This window comes from Oncorhynchus mykiss, chromosome 23 (genome assembly GCF_013265735.2).
Source record: "Oncorhynchus mykiss isolate Arlee chromosome 23, USDA_OmykA_1.1, whole genome shotgun sequence".
In the NCBI taxonomy this organism is placed as follows: Eukaryota; Metazoa; Chordata; class Actinopteri; order Salmoniformes; family Salmonidae; genus Oncorhynchus; species Oncorhynchus mykiss.
This window is the reverse complement of record NC_048587.1, coordinates 17,299,863-17,322,550: the sequence shown is the minus strand read 5'-3', so window position 1 is coordinate 17,322,550 and position 22,688 is coordinate 17,299,863. Positions and strand designations below refer to the sequence as shown.

General features: G+C 44.6%; 1 protein-coding gene across 5 annotated transcripts in view; it reads right to left on the bottom strand.

The window, feature by feature from the left end:
• Positions 1–22,354, bottom strand: part of LOC110502352 (protein quaking) — a 103,600-nt gene extending 81,246 nt beyond the window's left edge. For 2 of the 5 annotated variants that reach the window (XR_005039092.1, XM_036959643.1), the window contains exon 1: positions 21,595–22,351. Coding sequence is in view for 4 of the 5 variants with exons in the window: in XM_036959643.1 (XP_036815538.1) it covers positions 21,595–21,736 (142 nt within the window). In the remaining variant the exon portion in view is untranslated. Of the gene's footprint in view, positions 1–21,594 lie in introns of all 5 variants that reach the window. The other 3 variants (XM_036959644.1, XM_036959646.1, XM_036959645.1) reach the window with 3 other exon arrangements.
• Between the last annotated feature and the right edge of the window lie 334 nt (positions 22,355–22,688).

Sequence of the window (22,688 nt, the reverse complement as noted above, 5' to 3'; positions counted from 1 at the left end):
GAAAATGAGATACAGACAGAGAGAGACAGAGAGAAAACGAGATACAGGCAGAGAGAGAGACAGAGAGAAAACGAGATACAGGCAGAGAGAAAACGAGATACAGGCAGAGAGAGACAGAGAGAAAACGAGATACAGACAGAGAGAAAATGACATACAGACAGAGAGAGACAGAGAGAAAACGAGATACAGTCAGAGAGAGAGACAGAGAGAAAACGAGATTCAGACAGAGAGAAAACGAGATACAGGCAGAGAGAGAGACAGAGAGAAAACGAGATACAGACAGAGAGAAAATGAGATACAGACAGAGAGAGAGACAGAGAGAAAATGAGATACAGACAGAGAGAAAACGAGATACAGACAGAGAGAGAGACAGAGAGAAAACGAGATACAGACAGAGTGAAAACGAGATACAGAGAGAGAGACAGAGGGAAAACGAGACAGAGAGAGAGAGAACGAGATACAGACAGAGAGAGACAGAGAAAAAACGAGATACAGAGAGAGAGAGAGACAGAGAGAAAACGAGATACAGACAGAGAGAAAACGAGAGCACGAAATACAGACAGAGACAGAGAGAGTATCGCCCCGACACCCTTCTGTGTTGTAATTACGGGGCTCTGTGAGTGGCGACCACATCCAGAGTGAAGGTTCAGTTGGGGGGGGGGGGGGGGGGGGGGGGGCACTCAAACAGAGATGCCATCTGGAGCTGTGCTTTCTGCAGAATAATAATTATCCTCCTTCCCACCCTTCGCTCCCTCCCTCTCTCTACCTGCTTTGTGTCCACCTACAGAGGTCTGATTGCAGCTAAATCAATCCAACACAAGTTGGACTTCAGCTCCAGCGGTATGTGATGTTGCCATCTCTGGGGGGGGGGGGGGGGGGGGGGGGGGGGACAAATAGGGAGATAAATCTCGGGGGTCTGTTTCATTGGGGGACGAGGTGCCATACTTAGATGCCCTAACAGCGGGCAGCAGCTCATATCCCACTGCCGCTGTGGAATCTGGGGCCCGCTGGGCGCAAACCAGCTGTGCCCTAATGAGAAGCCTCCTGAAATCCCTCGCTCCGATTCTGACGTCACACGCTCCGAAAATGAGCAGGGACACTCAAGCAGCGGAAATCCCTGTCACGAAGAAGAGAAGAGGAGGAGGAGGAGAAAGGAGGAAGAGAACGGAGGGGGGGGGGGGATGCTTACTCTGCACTGCCTGCTCTGGCACATACCCACTTCAATTAGCTCAGTGTGGCGGAGTGGTGGAGCTAGCAGAGTGTAGTAGCAGACCCAGTGGAGTATTCCTGAAAGTGCCTGTACGCTGGTGCAGACGGCTACCGTGCACGGTCTGATCAGGGAGACAGGGCTGACAGATCTCATCATCCACCCTGCTGCCTAATCACAGACAGCAGCGACTGCACACACACACACAGAGATGGATATACAAGCACGCACACACACACACAGATGGACACACAAGCACGCACATACACACACACAGATGGATACACAAGCACGCACACACACGCACACACACGCACGCACACACACACAATATCTACAGTAAAATAGCAAGGCTGGTGCCTGTGTGATACACTGTACTGTGATTAGGGCAGGAGCTCAGACAAGTATTCCAGGTCAGCTTGTGTACCGGTATATGCGATATGCTCAGTGCATTCGGAAAGTATTCAGACCCCTTGACTTTTTCCACATTTGGATTCAATTGTTTTTTTTTCTTTCATCAATCTACACACAATGCCCCATAATGACAAAGCAAAAATAGGTTTTTAGAAAATGTTGGAAGTGGAAGAAGAAAAAAAAAGAACTGAAATATCACATTTACATAAGAATGTATCAGACCAGAAGATCTTGTTTCTCATGGTCTGAGAGTCTAGGTGCCCTTTGTCAAACTCCAAGAAGGCTCAATGCCAAATCTTTTCAGTCTCCTGATGGCGAATAGGTTCTCTTAAAACCCCTATTACTTATTCCTGCGCCTGTCTCCCGAATCATTCATACCAACGTGACAGGTATACTGTACCAATCTGCTTTTGAGCAGTTGCTGCCTCAGGAGGTGCTAACACAAAGGAAATTATGATTCTCAGTGGTGATGGCTAATGTGGGCCAGCAGAGAGGACTGTGCTGGGCTGAGCATGGAGGGAAGCATATGGACACAGCGGCACAGTGACGTGGATGCCCTATTACAGGGGCTGAGTCACTGGCTTACTGGTGCTCTTCCATGCCGTCCCTAGGTGGGGTGCATCACTTGAGTGGGTTGAGTCATTGACGTGATCTTCCTGTCTGGGTTGGCGCCCCCCCTGGGTTGTGCCGTGGCGGAGATCTTTGTGAGCTATACCCGGCCTTGTCTCAGGATGGTAAGTTGGTGGTTGAAGATATTCCTCTAGTGGTGTGGGGGCTGTGCTTTGGCAAAGTGGGTGGGGTTATATCCTGCCTGTTTGGCCCTGTCCGGGGGTATCATCGGATGGGGCCACAGTGTCTCCTGACCCCTCCTGTCTCAGCCTCCAGTATTTATGCTGCAGTAGTTTATGTGTCGGGGGGCTAGGGTCAGTCTGTTATATCTGGAGTACTTCTCCTGTCTTATCCAGTGTCCTGTGTGAATTTAAGTATGCTCTCTAATTCTCTCTTTCTCTCTTTCTTTCTTTCTCTCTCTCGGAGGACATGAGCCCTAGGATCATGACTCAGGACTACCTGGCATGATGACTCCTTGCTGTCCCCAGTCCACCTGGCCGTGCTGCTGCTCCAGATTCAACTGTTCTGCCTGCGGCTTTGGAACCCTGACCTGTTCACCGGATGTGCTACCTGTCCCAGACCTGCTGTTTTCAACTCTCTAGAGACAGCAGGAGCGGTAGAGATACTCTTAATGATCGGCTATGAAAAGCCAACTGACATTTACTCCTGAGGTGCTGACTTGTTGCACCCTCGACAACTACTGTGATTATTATTTGACCATGCTGGTCATTTATGAACATTTGAACATCTTGGCCATGTTCTGTTATAATCTCCACCCGGCACAGCCAGAAGAAGACTGGCCACCCCTCATAGCCTGGTTCCTCTCTAGGTTTCTTCCTAGGTTTGGGCCTTTCTAGGGAGTTTTCCCTAGCCACCGTGCTTCTACACCTGCATTGCTTGCTGTTTGGGGTTTTAGGCTGGGTTTCTGTACAGCACTTTGAGATATCAGCTGATGTAAGAAGGGCTGTATAAATACATTTGATTTGATTTGATGCCACATGCCCCGGAGCTGGCCTGACGGGCTCACTACCATCTCTCTACAGGCCTGGGCAAAAACAAACTGGAGGAAAGACACGCAGATAGACACTGAATTAGAGTGACACCTGAGCCATGGCCTGTTCATCCCGCTACCATCTAGAAGGCAGAGACAGTACAGATGCATCAAAGCTGGGAATGAGAGACTGATAAACATCTTCTATCTCCAGGCCATCAGACTGTTAAACAGTCACCACTAGCTGGCTTCTGTCCAGTACCCTGCCCTGAACCTTAGACACTGTGGCTAGCCGGCAACCACCCAGTACCCAGCCCTGAACCTTAGACACTGTGACTAGCCGGCTACCACCCAGTACCCTGCCCTGAACCTTAGACACTGTGACTAGCCGGCTACCACCCAGTACCCTGCCCTGAACCTTAGACACTGTGACTAGCCGGCTACCACCCAGTACCCTGCCCCGTATCTTAGAGACTGATCTCCATTGAATACTGGTCATTTTACTAATGTTTACATACTGTTTTACACACTTTATATGTATATACTGTATTCTAGTCATGGTTCATTCTATAGAACTACTGCTGTACACACCTGTTCTATTCACATACCGTCCGTACTGTCTATACACACACAATTATTTATATTCATATTCCGGACTCTGACATTGCTAATTCATTTCTTTCTTTTGTATTTTTATTTTATTATGTGTGTATTGTTTTATATTTCTAGGTATTACCGCACTGTTGGAGCTAGAAACATAAGCATTTCACTGCACCTGCGATAAGATCTGCAAATCTGTGTACACGACCAATAAACTAGAATTTGATAAGAGCTACTGAGAGACACTGACATAGAGTAAGACACTGATGCTATGAGATACTGAGCTAATGTTAGACACTCAGAGACATTGAGCTAATGCGAGACGCTCAGAGACATTGAGCTAATGCGAGACGCTCAGAGACATTGAGCTAATGCGAGACGCTCAGAGACAATGATATAATGTGAGACGCTCAGCAACAATGGGATAATGTGAACACTCAGAGAAACATTGAGCTAATGCAAGATGCTCAGAGAGACACTGGGATAATGTAAGACACTCAGAGAGACACTGAGATAATGTGAGACACTCAGAGAGACACTGAGATAATGTAAGACACTCAGCTACATTGAGATAATGTAAGACACCCAGAGAGACACTGAGATAATGTGAGACACCCAGAGAGACACTGAGATAATGTAAGACACTCAGAGAGACACTGAGATAATGTAAGACAGTCAGAGACATTGAGATAATGTAAGACACTCAGAGAGACAATGAGATAATGTAAGACACTCAGCTACATTGAGATAATGTAAGACACCCAGAGAGACACTGAGATAATGTGAGACACTCAGAGAGACACTGAGATAATGTAAGACACTCAGAGAGACCCTGAGATAATGTGAGACACTCAGAGAGACACTGAGATAATGTAAGACACCCAGATAGACACTGAGATAATGTAAGACACTCAGAGAGACAATGAGATAATGTAAGACACTCAGATACATTGAGATAATGTAAGACACCCAGAGAGACACTGAGACAATGTAAGACACTCAGAGACATTGAGATAATGTAAGACACTCAGAGAGACAATGAGAAAATGTAAGACACTCAGATACATTGAGATAATGTAAGACACTCAGCTATATTGAGATAATGTAAGACACCCAGAGAGACACTGAGATAATGTGAGACACTCAGAGAGACACTGAGATAATGTAAGACTGTGAGATACTGAACAGGCCACATTTGGTACATTTACAACTATGCTACAACTACAACTATTCACAGCCATGCTGAAACGTGGTCAGATTTAGCCACACAGCTAAGGCAAATATACGAGATACAAACTGCGCTCAGTGATTTCCTTTCTGGATGAACACAGCAACATACTGATGAAACATTCCTGCGCTGTTCTGCATGCTCTGGCTTAGACTGACATAATTGGGTTGGGCTGTCACGAGACATGCGGTTAAGGAGTTAATGGTTTAATGCTTGTTAATGAGTGGCAGCAGATATCACATGTTTTGAGGATGGGAGGTCGGACGGAGGATCCGTCCAAATGATCGACAAACATTATCAGCTAGCTCTAAGAAAGAAAACTGCTTCAGAGTCCAAATAAAACGATTTAGTGTTGCATATCTCGACCAAAATAAAAATTCAGGACCGAAATCACATGTTGTGAGCAGTATCAGAACTCAGCTTTACAAATCCAAAAGAGATCATTTACACTTCTCAACCTCAATGTTCCAACTAAAGATAGGCCTACAGTATTTCAACGAATCTAACATCTTGCAGCCGAAATTTAAGACACTTATAATCAACCTTCAAAAGAGTAAAGAATAATCTCTCTCTCCTTTGAGCCCTTAGTAAGCCGAGATAATTGAGGTCAAGGATTGCTCATTTTTCACAGGCGGGTCTTGATGCTCTTTATCAGCATTAAACTAGGCGGTCTAATAGATGGTTCATTAGGTGGATACCTTTGAATGTCCTTTAGAGTGGACTTGGGCACCAGCCCAGAACATTTGAAAATCACCTCAGAAAAGTGGTGAGATTCAAATGAGAAAATAAGGAACCTCCAACCTCCTACCACACCTTGAACTTTGAGCTGGTGACAGAGGGAAAACACATCAATCTTTTAGATTCCCCAAGCAAACAACAATTGCAGAATGTGTTGAAGCGTTAACTTTGTGTCAAGAAGTGGAAGAAAAATAGCCCGTGCTCAAAAGAGGCTGACACAGAAGGCCTACAGTCTTGAAAGGTTGAAGCACTCACAGTCTTTTACAGCGCTGTTCTTTATTGGCTTTTGAAATGAATTACAGCAGGGTAATTAACATCGCAGTCTCCGTACAGGTGGTCCAGTCTAACTTTTGCGCTTTGATTTGAAAAGCAAGGGTAGACGGCGAGCCATCATTTGACATAAGCTAAAGCAGACCCATAGCGCACGCAGGAGCACTTACTCAATCCCACACGCGACTCTCAGATGAAGATATCAACCCTAAACCTTTAGGATGTCATTTCCTCGAGAATTATTTGTTTACTTCAAACCATCTGAGGGGGAGCAGCGGAAGCAGCAAGAGCAAGAGAAACCATGTGGGAGCAAAGTCTAGCGATAAAAATGAGGTCACACGTTGCCTGCGCATTTAAACTTTTTCACGTTTCAATAAATAGGTTTCATCCATTTTTTTCACATGCTCTTTTTCATGCCCACCCCTCAGTCCTCCACCCCATCCCCCCACATCTCCCCCCCCCCCCCCCCCCCCCCCCCCCAACACACAGCCGTAATACTGTAACCCTGCGGATGACTTACTTACTCAACGTTCCGTGGTAGAAAGGGGTTTCAATAGCAGATGGTGCTTTTAAAATGAGAAATGTGAATGCATTATAGAAGAACACACGGATGTATTCTCGCATAATGCTGGTATCGCAGGGAGAACGGAATAATGATGCGCATTAATACAGAGCGCGGCTAGAGCCGCAGCGGTCTACGCTACAGAATAGAGAGATTGATTGTCTCGTGAGATTGAGTGTTTAGTCTTGTGAAGGGATGACTAAACTAATAGCACGTTGACCCAGTGACCTTTGGCTTTTGTGGGTAGATCTCAGTCCAAGGTCTTAAGATCGGAGTGATCATTTATAGATCTTTCTTTAGTTTAATTATTATTATTTTGGTTATACCTTTTGTATGTCAACACTTTTAAGTTTGATTCGTTTGTTAAAGGCAGTCGCTTTGAAGTGTCCTAAATCTAGGAGATACAGTGCCTTGCGAAAGTATTCGGCCCCCTTGAACTTTGCGACCTTTTGCCACATTTCAGGCTTCAAACATAAAGATATAAAACTGTATTTTTTTGTGAAGAATCAACAACAAGTGGGACACAATCATGAAGTGGAACGACATTTATTGGATATTTCAAACTTTTTTAACAAATCAAAAACTGAAAAATTGGGCGTGCAAAATGATTCAGCCCCTTTACTTTCAGTGCAGCAAACTCTCTCCAGAAGTTCAGTGAGGTTCTCTGAATGATCCAATGTTGACCTAAATGACTAATGATGATAAATACAATCCACCTGTGTGTAATCAAGTCTCCGTATAAATGCACCTGCACTGTGATAGTCTCAGAGGTCCGTTAAAAGCGCAGAGAGCATCATGAAGAACAAGGAACACACCAGGCAGGTCCGAGATACTGTTGTGAAGAAGTTTAAAGCCGGATTTGGATACAAAAAGATTTCCCAAGCTTTAAACATCCCAAGGAGCACTGTGCAAGCGATAATATTGAAATGGAAGGAGTATCAGACCACTGCAAATCTACCAAGACCTGGCCGTCCCTCTAAACTTTCAGCTCATACAAGGAGAAGACTGATCAGAGATGCAGCCAAGAGGCCCATGATCACTCTGGATGAACTGCAGAGATCTACAGCTGAGGTGGGAGACTCTGTCCATATCTTCTTAAAGACTTCTTATGGACTCTGTCCATATCTTCTTAAAGATATCCATAAAAAGTGTCGTTTAAAGTTTGCCACAAGACACCTGGGAGACACACCAAACATGTGGAAGAAGGTGCTCTGGTCAGATGAAACCAAAATTGAACTTTTTGGCAACAATGCAAATGTTATGTTTGGCGTAAAAGCAACACAGCTGAACACACCATCCCCACTGTCAAACATGGTGGTGGCAGCATCATGGTTTGGGCCTGCTTTTCTTCAGCAGGGACAGGGAAGATGGTTAAAATTGATGGGAAGATGGATGGAGCCAAATACAGGACCATTCTGGCAAGAAAACCTGATGGAGTCTGCAAAAGACCTGAGACTGGGACGGAGATTTGTCTTCCAACAAGACAATGATCCAAAACATAAAGCAAAATCTACAATGGAATGGTTCAAAAATAAACATATCCAGGTGTTAGAATGGCCAAGTCAAAGTCCAGACCTGAATCCAATCGAGAATTTGTGGAAAGAACTGAAAACTGCTGTTCACAAATGCTCTCCATCCAACCTCACTGAGCTCGAGCTGTTTTGCAAGGAGGAATGGGAAAAAAATTCAGTCTCTCGATGTGCAAAACTGATAGAGACATACCCCAAGCGACTTACAGCTGTAATCGCAGCAAAAGGTGGCGCTACAAAGTATTAACTTAAGGGGGCTGAATAATTTTGCACGCCCAATTTTTCAGTTTTTGATTTGTTATAAAAGTTTGAAATATCCAATAAATGTCGTTCCACTTCATGATTGTGTCCCACTGGTTGTTGATTCTTCACAAAAAAATACAGTTTTATATCTTTATGTTTGAAGCCTGAAATGTGGCTAAAGGTCGCAAAGTTCAAGGGGGCCGAATACTTTCGCAAGGCACTGTATAAGAAAACACAGAAAAAAATATATGTACACACAGTAGCAGTAAAAGATTGACACATATAGTCATGGGGTGGCAGGTAGCTTAGAGGTTAGATCGAATCCCCAAGCTGACAAGGTAAAAAATCTGTTGTTCTGCCCCTGAGCAAGGCAGTTAACCCAATGCTCTCCGGGTGCCTGAAGACGTGGATGCAGATTAAGGCAGAGCCCCGCACCTCTCTGATTCAGAGATGTTGGGTTAAATGCAGAAGACACATTTCAGTTGAATACAGGGTTTTTCTTTATTTTACTATTTTCAACATTGTACAATAATAGTGAAGACATCAAAACTATGAAATAACATGTAGTAACCAAAAAAAGTGTTAAACATATTTTAGATTCTTCAAAGTAGCCACACTTTGCTTTGATGACACCTTTGCACACTCTTGGCCTTCTCTCAGCCAGCTTCATGAGGTAGTCACCCGGAATGCATTTCAATTTACACAAGGAAGGGGTGGTATACAGAAGATAGCCATATTTGGTAAAAGACCAAATCCATATTATGGCAAGAAGAGCTCAAATAAGCAAAGAGAAATGACAGTCCATCATTACTTTAAGACATGAAGGTCAGTCAATCCGGAAAATGTCAAGAACTTTAACGCCACAGAAAATGAAGACCCAGAGTTACCTCTGCAGCAGAGGATAAGTTCATTAGAGTTACCAGTCTCAGAAATTGCAGCCCAAATAAATGCTTCACCGAGTTCAAGTAACAGATACATCTCAACATCAACTGTTCAGAGGAGACTGTGTGAATCAGGCCTTCATGGTCAAATTGCTGCAAAGAAACTACTACTAAAGAACACCAATAATAAGAAGAGACCTGCTTGGGCCATGAAACACAAGCAATGGACATTAGACCGGTGGAAATCTGTCCTTTGGTCTGATGAGTCCAAATTTGAGATTTTTGGTTTCAACCACCGTGTCTTTGTGAGACGCAGAGGAGGTGTGATGGTGTGGGGGTGTTTTGCTGGTGATACGGTCTGTGATTTATTTAGAATTCAAGGCACACTTAACCAGCATGGCTACCACATCATTCTGCACGATACACCATCCCATCTGGTTTGCACTTAGTGGGACAATCATTTGTTTTTCAACAAGACAATGACCCAAAACACACCTCCAGGCTGTGTAAGGGCTATTTGACCAAGAAGGAGAGTGATGGAGTGCTGCATCAGATGACCTGGCCTCCACAATCACCCGACCTCAAACCATTTGAGATGTTTTGGGATGAGTTGGACCCCAGAGTGAAGGAAAAGCAGCCAACGTGCTCAGCATGTGTGGAAACTCCTTCAACACTGAAGGAAAAGTATTCCAGCTAAAGTTGGTTGAGAGAATGCCAATGTGCAAAGCTGTCACCGTGGCTACTTTGAAGAATATAAAATCTAAATTATATTTTGATTTGTTAAACACTTTTTGGTTACTACATGATTCCATGTGTCATTTAATAGTTTTGATGTCTTCACTATTATTCTACAATGTAGAACATAATAAAAATAAAGAAAACCCCCTGAATGAGTAGGTGTGTCCAGCCTTTTGACTGGTACTGTATATATATGATTTTTTACACTTACAGTGCCTTTGGAAAGTACTCAGACCCCTTTACTTTTTCCACAATGTTATGTTACAGCCTTATTCTAAAAAGAATAGACCTCAGAAATCTAACACAACACCCCATAATGACAAAGTGAAAACAGGTTTGTAGAAATGTTGGCAAATATATTAAAAAACAGAAATACCTCATTTACATACTATTCAAACGCTTTGCTATGAGACTCGAAATTGAGCTCAGGTGCATCCTGTTTCCATTGATCATCTTTGAGATGTTTCTACAACTTGATTGGAGTCCACCTGTGATAAATTCAATTGATTGGACATGATTTGGAAAGACACCGACCTGTCTATATAAGGTCCTACAGTTGACAGTGCATGTCAGAGCAGAAACCAAGCCATGAGGTCGAAGGAATTGTCCGTAGAGCTCCAAGACAGGATTGTGTTGAGACACAGATCTGGGGAAGGGTACCAAAAAATGTCTGCAGCATTGAAGGTCCCCAAGAACACAGTGGTCTCCATTCTTAAATGGAAGAAGTTTGGATCCACCAAGACTCTTCCTAGAGCTGGCCACATGGCCAAACTGAGGCGCCTTGGTCAGAGAGGTGACCAAGAACTCAATGGCCACTCTGACAGAGCTCTTGAGTTCCTCTGTGGAGATGGGAGAACCTTCCAGAAGGACAACCATCTCTGCAGCACTCTACCAAATCTGGCCTTTATGGTTGAGTGGTCAGATGGAAGACACTCCTCAGTAAAATGCACATGACTGCCCACTTGGTGATTGCCTAAATGCACTTAAAGACTCTCAGACCATGAAAAACAAGATTCTATGGTCTGATGAAACCAAGATTGAACTCTTTGGCCTGAATGCCAAGCATCACATCTAGATTAAACCTGGCACCATCCCTACGGTGAAGCATGGTGGTGGCAGCATCATGCTGTGGGGATGTTTTTCAGCAGCAGGGATAGAGGGCAATATGAACGAAGCAAAGTACAGAGAGAGATCCTTGGTGAAAACCTGCTCCAGAGCACTCAGTACCTCAGACTGGGGTGAAGGTTCACCTTCCAACAGGACAACAACCCTAAGAAGACAGCCAAGACGACGCAGGAGTGGCTTCGGGACAAGTCTCCGAATGTCCTTGAGTGGCCCAGCCAGAGCCCAGCCTTGAACCTGATTGAACATCTTTGGAGAGACCTGAAAATAGCTGTACACTGACGCTCCCCATCCAACCTGACAGAGCTTGAGATTATCTGCAGAGAAGAATGGTAGAAACTCTCCAAATACAGGTGTGCCAAGCTTGTAGCGTCATACCCAAGAAGACTCGATGCTGTAATCACTGCCAAAGGTGCTTCAACAAAGTACTGAGGAAAGGGTCTGAATACATATGTAAATGTTATATTTAAAAATAAATTTAAAAATGAGCAAAGACCTCCACAAATCTGTTTTTGCTTTATCATCATGGGGTATTGTGTGTAGATTGGTGAGGGGAAAAAAACGATTTCATAAATTTTAGAATAAAGCTGTAACGTAACATTGTGAAAAAAGTCAAGGGTCTGAATACTTTCCGAAGGCACTGCATTTAACCTCTTTTTTTTGGGAAGGCACAAAACTACCTTCATACTTCCGTTTGTATTTTTAAACCGGTACCGGTTTACCTTCAGACGAGTCATGTTACACTTGTGGGGGTCATAGAGGAGAACACCATTGTTTTCGTGAGAGTCTCCCCTTCTCATAATAGCAGTAGAGGGGTAAAATAACTGGGGAAGCCACCCCCCCCCCCAGCAACCTCTGTCTAGTGAAGTCCACAAAGCATATTGCATGTACAGTAACAGACAGTTCCATGACCTACAGTGGGGTCAAGCAAGTTAATGTTTCCGACATTTTCAGACCACTAAACAACTATCGATTTAGAACCCCAGAGAGTTACCACAAGACGCAAAGAAAACATCACAATTTCAACATCGTCAAATCACCTCTGCTTAGTCTAATACAGCGACAACTAAAACATACCCAAAAACTACACTGCTCAAAAAAATAAAGGGAACACTTAAACAACACAATGTAACTCCAAGTCAATCACACTTCTGTGAAATCAAACTGTCCACTTAGGAAGCAACACTGATTGACAATAAATGTCACATGCTGTTGTGCAAATGGAATAGACAACAGGTGGAAATTATAGGCAATTAGCAAGACACCCCCAATAAAGGAGTGGTTCTGCAGGTGAACACTTCTCAGTTCCTATGCTTCCTGGCTGATGTTTTGGCCACTTTTGAATGCTGGCGGTGCTTTCACTCTAGTGGTAGCATGAGACGGAGTCTACAACCCACACAAGTGGCTCAGGTAGTGCAGCTCATCCAGGATGGCACATCAATGCGAGCTGTGGCAAGAAGGTTTGCTGTGTCTGTCAGCGTAGTGTCCAGAACATGGAGGCGCTACCAGGAGACAGGCCAGTACATCAGGAGACGTGGAGGAGGCCGTAGGAGGGCAACAACCCAGCAGCAGGACCGCTACCTCCGCCTTTGTGCAAGGAGGAGCAGGAGGAGCACTGCCAGAGCCCTGCAAAATGACCTCCAGCAGGCCACAAATGTGCATGTGTCTGCTCAAACGGTCAGAAACAGACTCCATGAGGGTGGTATGAGGGCCCGACGTCCACAGGTGGGGGTTGTGTTTACAGCCCAAAACCGTGCAGGACGTTTGGCATTTGCCAGAGAACACCAAGATTGGCAAATTCACCACTGGCGCCCTGTGCTCTTCACAGATTAAAGCAGGTTCACACTGAGCACGTGACAGACGTGACAGTCTGGAGACGCCGTGGAGAACGTTCTGCTGCCTGCAACATCCTCCAGCATGACCGGTTTGGCGGTGGGTCAGTCATGGTGTGGGGTGGCATTTCTTTGGGGGCCCGCACAGCCCTCCATGTGCTCGCCAGAGGTAGCCTGACTGCCATTAGGTACCGAGATGAGATCCTCAGACCTCTTGTGAGACCATATGCTGGTGTGGTTGGCCCTGGGTTCCTCCTAATGCAAGACAATGCTAGACCTCATGTGGCTGGAGTGTGTCAGCAGTTCCTGCAAGAGGAAGGCATTGATGCTATGGACTGGCATGCCCGTTCCCCAGACCTGAATCCAATTGAGCACATCTGGGACATCATGTCTCGCTCCATCCACCAATGCCACATTGCACCACAGACTGTCCAGCAGTTAGCGGATGCTTTAGTCCAGGACTGGGAGGAGATCCCTCAGGAGACCATCCGCCACCTCATCAGGAGCATGCCCAGGCATTGTAGGGAGGTCATACAGGCACGTGGAGGCCACACACACTACTGAGCCTCATTTTGACTTGTTTTAAGGACATTACATCAAAGTTGGATCAGCCTGTAGTGTGGTTTTCCACTTTAATTTTGAGTGTGACTCCAAATCCAGACCTCCATGGGTTGATAAATTTGATTTCCATTGATAATTTTTGTCTGATTTTGTTGTCAGCACATTCAACTATGTAAAGAAAAAAGTATTTAATAAGAATATTTCATTTAGATCTAGGATGTTATTTTAGTGTTCCCTTTATTTTTTTGAGCAGTGTATTTAGTCCCATCAACTTGAGCTAAATATGATATGGCTCTCCATGGTTATGATTTCTGTGTGTGTGTGTGCGCGCGCGTTCCTGCAAGTAGAAAACATGTTGACGCACCCTACTTGTAGGGAAATACCAAACCCATCCTCCTCTCTTTCATGTTGAAGAAACGGTCTATCACTCATATGTCATATAGTACATGCTTTCATGTTTTGTTGTCCTAGGCTATCTGGCTAAAATGCTTGTTCGCTAGCCTAACTTCCATTCATGGGCAATGTTAGCCAGTTAACATTAGCCTTCTACATCAAGCTAAATATTGAACTTTCATCCTCTCAGGCCAGGGGCACAACAATGTATTAATTAATGGTTGGATCAGAATCGCTGTTATAATCATTGGCCGGATAATCATACGGAGAATGAAGTAAAACCACAAGTCCAAATCCCTATCTCAATCCATGGCTAATTTAGTTAGGAAAGGTACAATTTTAACTAGCCGGCTAGCTAGCCACCGCAGGACAACAACCAAATGAAATGCAACAATTCAGGTTTTTCTGTCAATGACAGATGCTGTCAATGGGATTTGCTAGGAGTGACGCCAAATCCAAGATGGCTTCCCATGACACTTTTTTTGGGTGCTCCAGGACCCTTCACAGTTGAGCTCGCTCAGTTTAGCCCAACGCCCATTTTCTATACTTTTTTTTGTTACGGGAGGCCAAATGCTCGCTGGCTTCCCTTGCCTACAATGCTATGGGCGGCAACAATGTCATACTCGTTTGGACCAGACGGCATCAGATAGATGGCCTACACATAGAGAGACGGAGGGGCGCTGTTACGCTCGCTCGGATGCTTTCTCATGTGAGATACATTCAGCCTTTTGCGAATTAGGAAAGGAAAACAATGAAACAGAGAGACGAAAGATGAATAATTGTGTGTTTTAAAAAAAACATCTTGGTCAATTTCATGGGGAAGCCTGGCTTCCCTTGGTAGCCATGAATACACACCACTGCATAATAGTTTTGTGAGCCAAACCGTTCGGACGCTACAGATGTTTTCGCAAGCGCAGGTGCGACTTCTCCGGAGGCGTTGGATTGAGGCGCATCCAATGACAACAACAAAAAAAGAGATCTCTTAACTTTAAAAAAATCCCCATCAAAATCCGTCAGTTTATGTGACTTAGATTGACGCACCGGTGCTCTAGGGGGTTTAAAGGGATGAGTGAAAGCCTCTATCACTTCACGTGACTGACCTGGTAGGGACCTGCCCTCGATCTATGATAGACTATGTATTATATTGGCTCTATCTGCCACAGCAGTCAGGTTGAGGTACTCTGGCTGTAATTCTAACCTCTTGATACAGACTGAATACAGAGGGTACGATAGACAACAACACACCGGATCGACCAAATGAGAAAATCACAAGCTTCGCCGTCTTTATCCCTAAGGTACCCTTTTCCCCATCCCTCCTAGTGCTGCAGTGCACACCCTAAGTAAGAGACGGGAACAGTTACTCCACAACACAGGGACAGGATCTGAACACATTGAATTTGAGCCCCCCCAACCAGACCCTACTTCTGAAATGAATTAATTACTCCAATTATGTGATGAATAGAACCACTTGGTCTAATTGTGAGATGAGTTGGAAGGTTTCTCAGGTCTCTCTGGGACTCCTTGATGCTTGAGAGAGAGAGAGAGAGAGAGAGAGAGAGAGAGAGAGAGAGAGAGAGAGAGAGAGAGAGAGAATATGACGAGACATAAGGAGACTACGCCTGAGCTCAACCTGCATCCTTCCACAACTTTTAATGGCAAAGAGGAGACCTTGGAATGATCCTCTGTGTTGTGTTGATTACCACTTCCTGACGGAGTCAGCTCCTGTCTCTCTGCGACGCCGAGTGCGTTTAACTGTTAGAGTCTTCTTCCTGTGTCACGCCAGTGAACCACTAACTATCCTGGGGAAGTGAACTTGTTTCTTGTGAACCGTCACTCTAGTGAAACATATGAACTCTTCAATGTGATTTCCCAGGATTGTTTCATGTGCTAGTGGTCAATATCAATAGAAAAGACAATAACAGCTAGCTAATAACTACATGAAGATAAATGAGTTGTCAAACACTTTGGATACAGTTAATGTGGGCAATTCATTTTGGTTAAACAAAACATACAGTAGTGGCACCCAGTGGGGCGCGAAACACACACACACACACACACACCTTAAAAGTTATTCATCATAAGCTCATTGGCCTTGCTCTCTCACAGATCCTTCTTCTACTAACCTCTCCTCCCATCCTTTTGAGTGTGTATTGGGGCTTGGGCATACAGAGTAGAGTACCAGAGTACCTATAGCAGTGACTCAATTCATCACCTTTATTACAGAGCGGAGCAGCCCTGCATGGCTGGCTGCACTGACGGTCCATTGAGAGCATTCATCTGCACTAACAGCGGCATCAGTCTGCGCATCAGTACGCAGCTGTGTCGTCTGCTCTGGGCCACCGCGCAGACACATCACTCACAGATGACAGCTCAGGGCCGGGCTCAGTACTCAGATGAGGGGGCTCATCTCACATACCCAGTTATGACTTGGGACAACTTTTACCTGAGTCATATGGTCACTGATACTTTCTGACCATGACCATCTAGACATGGTTCGGTAGTAATGTCACTGCAACTGACATACTGACTACAATCGCCTGCCCAGGACACACCTAGCTAGTATTATAAATAATCCAGGTGGTTCTGTGATGAGTTATCTTGCCGCACTTGAACGTCACTGGAAAAAGCACAAACTAATAGCAAGTACACTAAGTACACACACACACACACAATAGCCTTTTTCCTTGTGGGAACTGGCGAAATGCCCACACTTGTCCGAATTTTCCTTGTTTTACTATCCTTTTGAGCACTTCTGGTCCCCACAAGGATGGTAAGACCAAAAAAAACACACACACACACTCTCCCCATGCACACACAATCTATTATCAGTTCTCAGTCACAGCCGTTGCACACAGGTGCACCAGGGTTATCAGACTACAAACGCATCCTCTGTGGGATGAGATATAGCCCTCCATCACCATCAGTGATGCGGCTGCGTTTCCATACTCATTTATCTCTTCTCATTCTTCACCGCAGACCACAGCAGGTCACAACAGAGGGGAGAAGAAAACGCCGACTTGGTGCGTCACGTATGATCAACGTTGCGGCCAAGCACAAGCTGTAGATGATATTTTATACTCCCCCCCCCCCCCCCCCCCCCCTCTCTGGAAAGCGGAATAACGCTGAGGTCTGCAAAATCCAGTGATTTAGCGTCGCTCGGCTGATACCAGCAATGGAAAAGCACAGCTACAGACTGGCGCTATGAGGATATTGTATACTAGGTGAATTCACCCTGCCTATAACAAATCCGATTGTACACATTACCGCAGATGCATACGTGTAGCCAGATCACGCAAGCAATAATCCATCCCACTCTATTACAGTAACACTGCCCACTGGGCACACACTGGTCGAATCAACGTTGGCTCCGTGCCTTTTCAATGGCATTACGTTGAACCAACGTGTAATAGACGTTGAATTGACGTCTGTGCCCAGTGGTTGGCGTCACTCACTAATCCAGTCCGCATACAGTGAACGCACGTGGAACATAGGCTAAATTTTTTTTTTTATTTTTTTATTTTTATTTCACCTTTATTTAACCAGGTAGGCTAGTTGAGAACAAGTTCTCATTTGCAACTGCGACCTGGCCAAGATAAAGCATAGCAGTATGAGCAGACAACACAGAGTTACACATGGAGTAAACAATTAACAAGTCAATAACACAGTAGAAAACAAAGGGGGAGTCTATATACAATGTGTGCAAAAGGCATGAGGAGGTAGGCGAATAATTACAATTTTGCAGATTAACACTGGAGTGATAAATGATCAGATGGTCATGTACAGGTAGAGATATTGGTGTGCAAAAGAGCAGAAAAATAAATAAATAAAAACAGTATGGGATGAGGTAGGTGAAAATGGGTGGGCTATTTACCAATAGACTATGTACAGCTGCAGCGATCGGTTAGCTGCTCAGATAGCTGATGTTTGAAGTTGGTGAGGGAGATAAAAGTCTCCAACTTCAGCGATTTTTGCAATTCGTTCCAGTCACAGGCAGCAGAGTACTGGAACGAAAGGCGGCCAAATGAGGTGTTGGCTTTAGGGATGATCAGTGAGATACACCTGCTGGAGCGCGTGCTACGGGTGGGTGTTGCCATCGTGACCAGTGAGCTGAGATAAGGCGGAGCTTTACCTAGCATGGACTTGTAGATAACCTGGAGCCAGTGGGTCTGGCGACGAATATGTAGCGAGGGCCAGCCGACTAGAGCATACAAGTCGCAGTGGTGGGTGGTATAAGGTGCTTTAGTGACAAAACGGATGGCACTGTGATAGACTGCATCCAGTTTGCTGAGTAGAGTGTTGGAAGCCATTTTGTAGATGACATCGCCGAAGTCGAGGATCGGTAGGATAGTCAGTTTTACTAGGGTAAGCTTGGCGGCGTTCCAATTGATGATTGGAATTATTATTGCTTACAAAAGGTCCTGCTGATCAAATAAAACGCACACATGCACCGGCACGCACGCGGGCACACACAGCTAAGGGGAATGGTGTGTGTGTGTGTGTGTGTGTGTGGGGGGGGGGGGGGGGGGGGGTGCTGAGTCAACTACACCTCAGCTACATGTCATTTGTGGTATTATTGGAGGTCAGAACTGTGTGCTAGTGGAAGTGAAACTAGGGTCTCAATCCACCCCACCGTCTATCTGGCCAAAGGGTGCGTGCACTGACTCATAGATCTCTCTGTCTGTCTGCACATCACATCCCAGCATTTAGACAGACCTGGTTTATCAGCCACATACAGAACAGACTAACGGGAAGACACAAACTGACAGCAACGCTCACAAATGTATACTTGCGAATCCACTTGGACACACACACTCAAGTGCAGGCACGCACACTGAAAATGATCTGATTTGCGTGATGTGTACTACTCGACTGAGTGATGAAGAGTTTCTGTAAATTGGTCATTCAATTAGTGCTGAGACCATAGGCACGCTTTTCTCAGTTCTAATAGTAGTGCCTAGTATTGAGCACAGCCATGCAGTGAAAGGGGAAGTGAAGGAGAGAGTTCTTCAGAATAGTGTACAGTGAATCGGAACTCTAATGTACTACGGGGGCTTTACATGTGCCATATTGTACTTCTTAAGCAGCTGTACTATCACACAATAACAATATTGTATGAGTCACTGTGTGTGTGTGTGTGTGTGTGTGTGTGTGTGTGTGTGTGTGTGTGTGTGTGTGTGTCTTTATGTATCCTATGGTCCCTGGGAATGTATTCCCGTTAGGCCTACGTTTCTCTTTCTTGTGCGTCCTGTGGAATAAATACAGAAATCTTTCCAGATGAGCGGGAGTGCTGTGCGAAGCGGAGGGATCGGCTTGCCTCACACACAGCTGCATTCCAGCACCACCCAAACCCTCCGCTCCTCACCCGCCCCTCACTCACACCAGCATGGCCTGCAGCTCCATCAGGCACCGATGCTTCAGACCGAAACCAACGCGAAAAGCAGGAACTCGTGAGCGAGAGCGTCCGTGATTAACCCGGCCCACTAGACAAGTTAGACCCCTTCGAGAACACGTGGGCGAAGACCGTGGGGCCTCTCGTCTGAGCTGAGAGAATCAAATGGTTAACCATTTGATGATGATTTGTGAACATATGGACATGACAGATTGACAATAATATGCGGGGACATCCACTTTGGCTAAGTTGGGTGTGTTTCTCCTTCGCGGCCTAGCCCTGAATCAGCTGCAGTCTAACATAGCCTTCCACTGACCACATGACAAACAGCAAAACTCTATAGAAAGCACTTGTTTTGCACACACATGGAAAATTAGATTTGACGTGGGCGGTTAGACGTTGTTAAAGGTGTGTTAGAAACCTTACCTCTCACTAAAAATATCAATATTTTCTTCACCTGACAAGATGAGAGAAACACCTGGGTAATGTTCAGAACGAAAACAATTGGGAACGTTGCAGATAGGAATACCTCAAATAGAGCAGATTCCTTATTCCACATGTCAGAGATTCATGACTGTTCTAAAGAGCATATTTCTGTCTGAATGTTCTACAACGCTGTGTCCTACTGAACGCGCCCCTGAAATAGGAGGCGGGGGTATAGGTCTACGGCAGGGGTCCCGTGACAGTTTTGTTTTGGTCAAAAAATACTGGCCAAAAATGATATATTTGAGCTAAAAATGTGTAAAATTTATGAAAATCTGTTCCCAAATATTCCCGCAAATAAAAAAAGAGACATGTGATCGTTTCTCAATGTAATCAAGGTGTCACAATATTTTGGGGGGCTTAGTTGTGGTCAATTAATAATAATAATAATAATTTTCTGGCTCCCCGACCATTCGCTCTGATGAAAATTGGCCCGTGGCTGAATATAGTTGTCTAGGGTCTAGGCATTGCGCAATTCTACCTGTGGACATTACGCAGTCAATTGTCACGTTCCCCACAACCAATACTGTAGGATACAACCTAAATAAACGAATTCACTGGCATCTCATGCACGCTAAGAAAATCTCTTGAACTCACCAAAATATTTCTGAAATTGCTAGCATATAGCCCTATGTAGGCAACGCAAGGCAGGCTGCCATAGTGAGTGCGTATGCAATGCCTTGGGATGAATAGAAAATCATAAAATTCTAATCTCAAAAAGAGGCTCATCACTTCAAATAAAACCTCACAGGGTTTAATGAGGCATTCAAAAGTGTGATATATATCAAATAGTTTAGTAGGCCTAAATAACTTAAAAAGTGAAAGGTAGCAGAATGTTGAGGGGAAAATGGTACCCAAAGAGGTGGGCGATAAAATAAGATGAAGACTAAACCCGGTGGGAGCCCCCTGGCGCCTCATCCACCAAATTCCCAACAGTCTCTCTAGCACTCCAACTCACACACATTATTGCCTATCTATGTCAACTAGAATGTACATTATTGAAGGACACAAAATAAATAAACACGAAATGTAGACTAATAGCATGCGTTATTGTTTCACTAATATTCTCTAATATTCTCAGGGGGAAATAGTTTTTTTTTAAAGACGGATTGGAGTGAGAAATGTCACTCTTCATTGCGCTGTAAGGATAACGGTGCAATTGGTTACAATATTGTCTGTGTAGGTAGGGACAAAGTATTCAACATTCCTTTAAAAAACATTCCTCCACCTCGTGCATTGTTTATTACCTTGAAATAGAGTCCAATAGCGATGTCTAGTTTAGGTTAACTCTAAAAGAACTCTCTGAAGAATACGTGAATCACCAAACAGATTGTAATCTTTCTTTCTATTTAGGTATGCTATGGTTTCACCTTTTAAATCAAATGTTTTATGTCAACACGAGTGGGATTAAAGCACGCAAGAATACAAGTACTGGTGTGCTCTTCGAGTGAAACGCCTGAAGGTTGGGAGGCTTGCATAAAACGAATGCAAACCAGGGTTTTGGGAACTATTCAGAACTGTAGACTAGCCTACTGTTGTGTCTGCATTGATATAATGCTTCTTCCAATGATGACAACACATTCACGTCTCTGTAAAAATACATTGCTTATGATTTCAGTCCACAGAGGCAAAAAAATGCTCCCAACGTCGACCTATGTAAAAAAGGAAGGGAGACAGCACGTTCACTATGAGAGAATACGTACGTGGGATCCATGCACACATACTGTGACATAAGCTACCACACATGTAATGTTACCTTCATTTAGGGTGCTTGTCTATTCACACACATTGATCCCAAATTTACCTTCATCAAGCAGCCGTTCGAGGTGGTTAAAAATTCCGCAGAAGTTGGGTAGGCTGCTCATCAGTTTCTTATCATTCATGAGCTGCATGAGATAGTCTGGGGTAGGCTTCGGTTTCTCCTTCGTTTCCATTTCCCCAACCATATTCCAAAAAATTAACAAAAATCAGCCCCAAACAGAACCAAGGATGGTACAATATATATATATACACACTGTATTTTGTTGGTAGGCTAAATGCGGTGAGCTGTTCTGTCTCCTGGTGTTGCGTTCAATTTCTTTACGCACTGCACTGCAATTCAACTCCGTCTGGTTGTATGCTTTTCTGAGGACAGGTGATAAAATAAAGAAAAAAGTAAACGAAAGGAAAAATAAAACAAAAATATGAAACGGCGGAGAGGTAGTTAATTATTTTTTTAGTTGCCCTTATAGAAGTTATCGGAATGAATAATCTACTCCCACTGTGTCCACTGCGCTTGGTTTATCTTTTAAAACGATGTGTCTTCTGCTTTCTCCTACCGAGGTTCTTGAGGCTGTGAAAATGTCCCTTTCCCCGAGTTCCCCAGAGCTTTCTGCGTGTTGTTATTTGTGTCTGCACACTGAAAACGTCTGTCCCTCCTGTCTCTACTCTCGATAACAGAGCTTTTTCAATGAAGCTGGCATTAGGTCTCATGTAACCGTGTGGCCGTGCTTCGCCTGGGCTCGCTAGCCCGTCACATGACCACACTTCACAGCCGAGTTTCGCAGCGGAGAGCTGAGGCGCGCGCTCCGCCGGGACCGAGTGTGGAAGGACAAATGCGTGTGCACATATTTACACAAAGCTAAACTAATTTCCTGCAACTCTACACATTTTACCATGAGGCTGAGAGAAAAATTACACATCCAGCCAATTAAAGCTTAAATATAGGTGCCTTGACTGTGATAAAGGCACTGGATTATGAACGGTCTTGTTTTCTAGATGAACAAATGAAATAGACAGTGGCATGGTGCATATAGCCATGGAAGCACAGTGACATACAGTATGCCTTAATGCAGTCATATTCGTGGCTTATTGGGGGTGTGGTTTTTAGTTCGTTTTTTTTGGCAACCCATCCTGCGA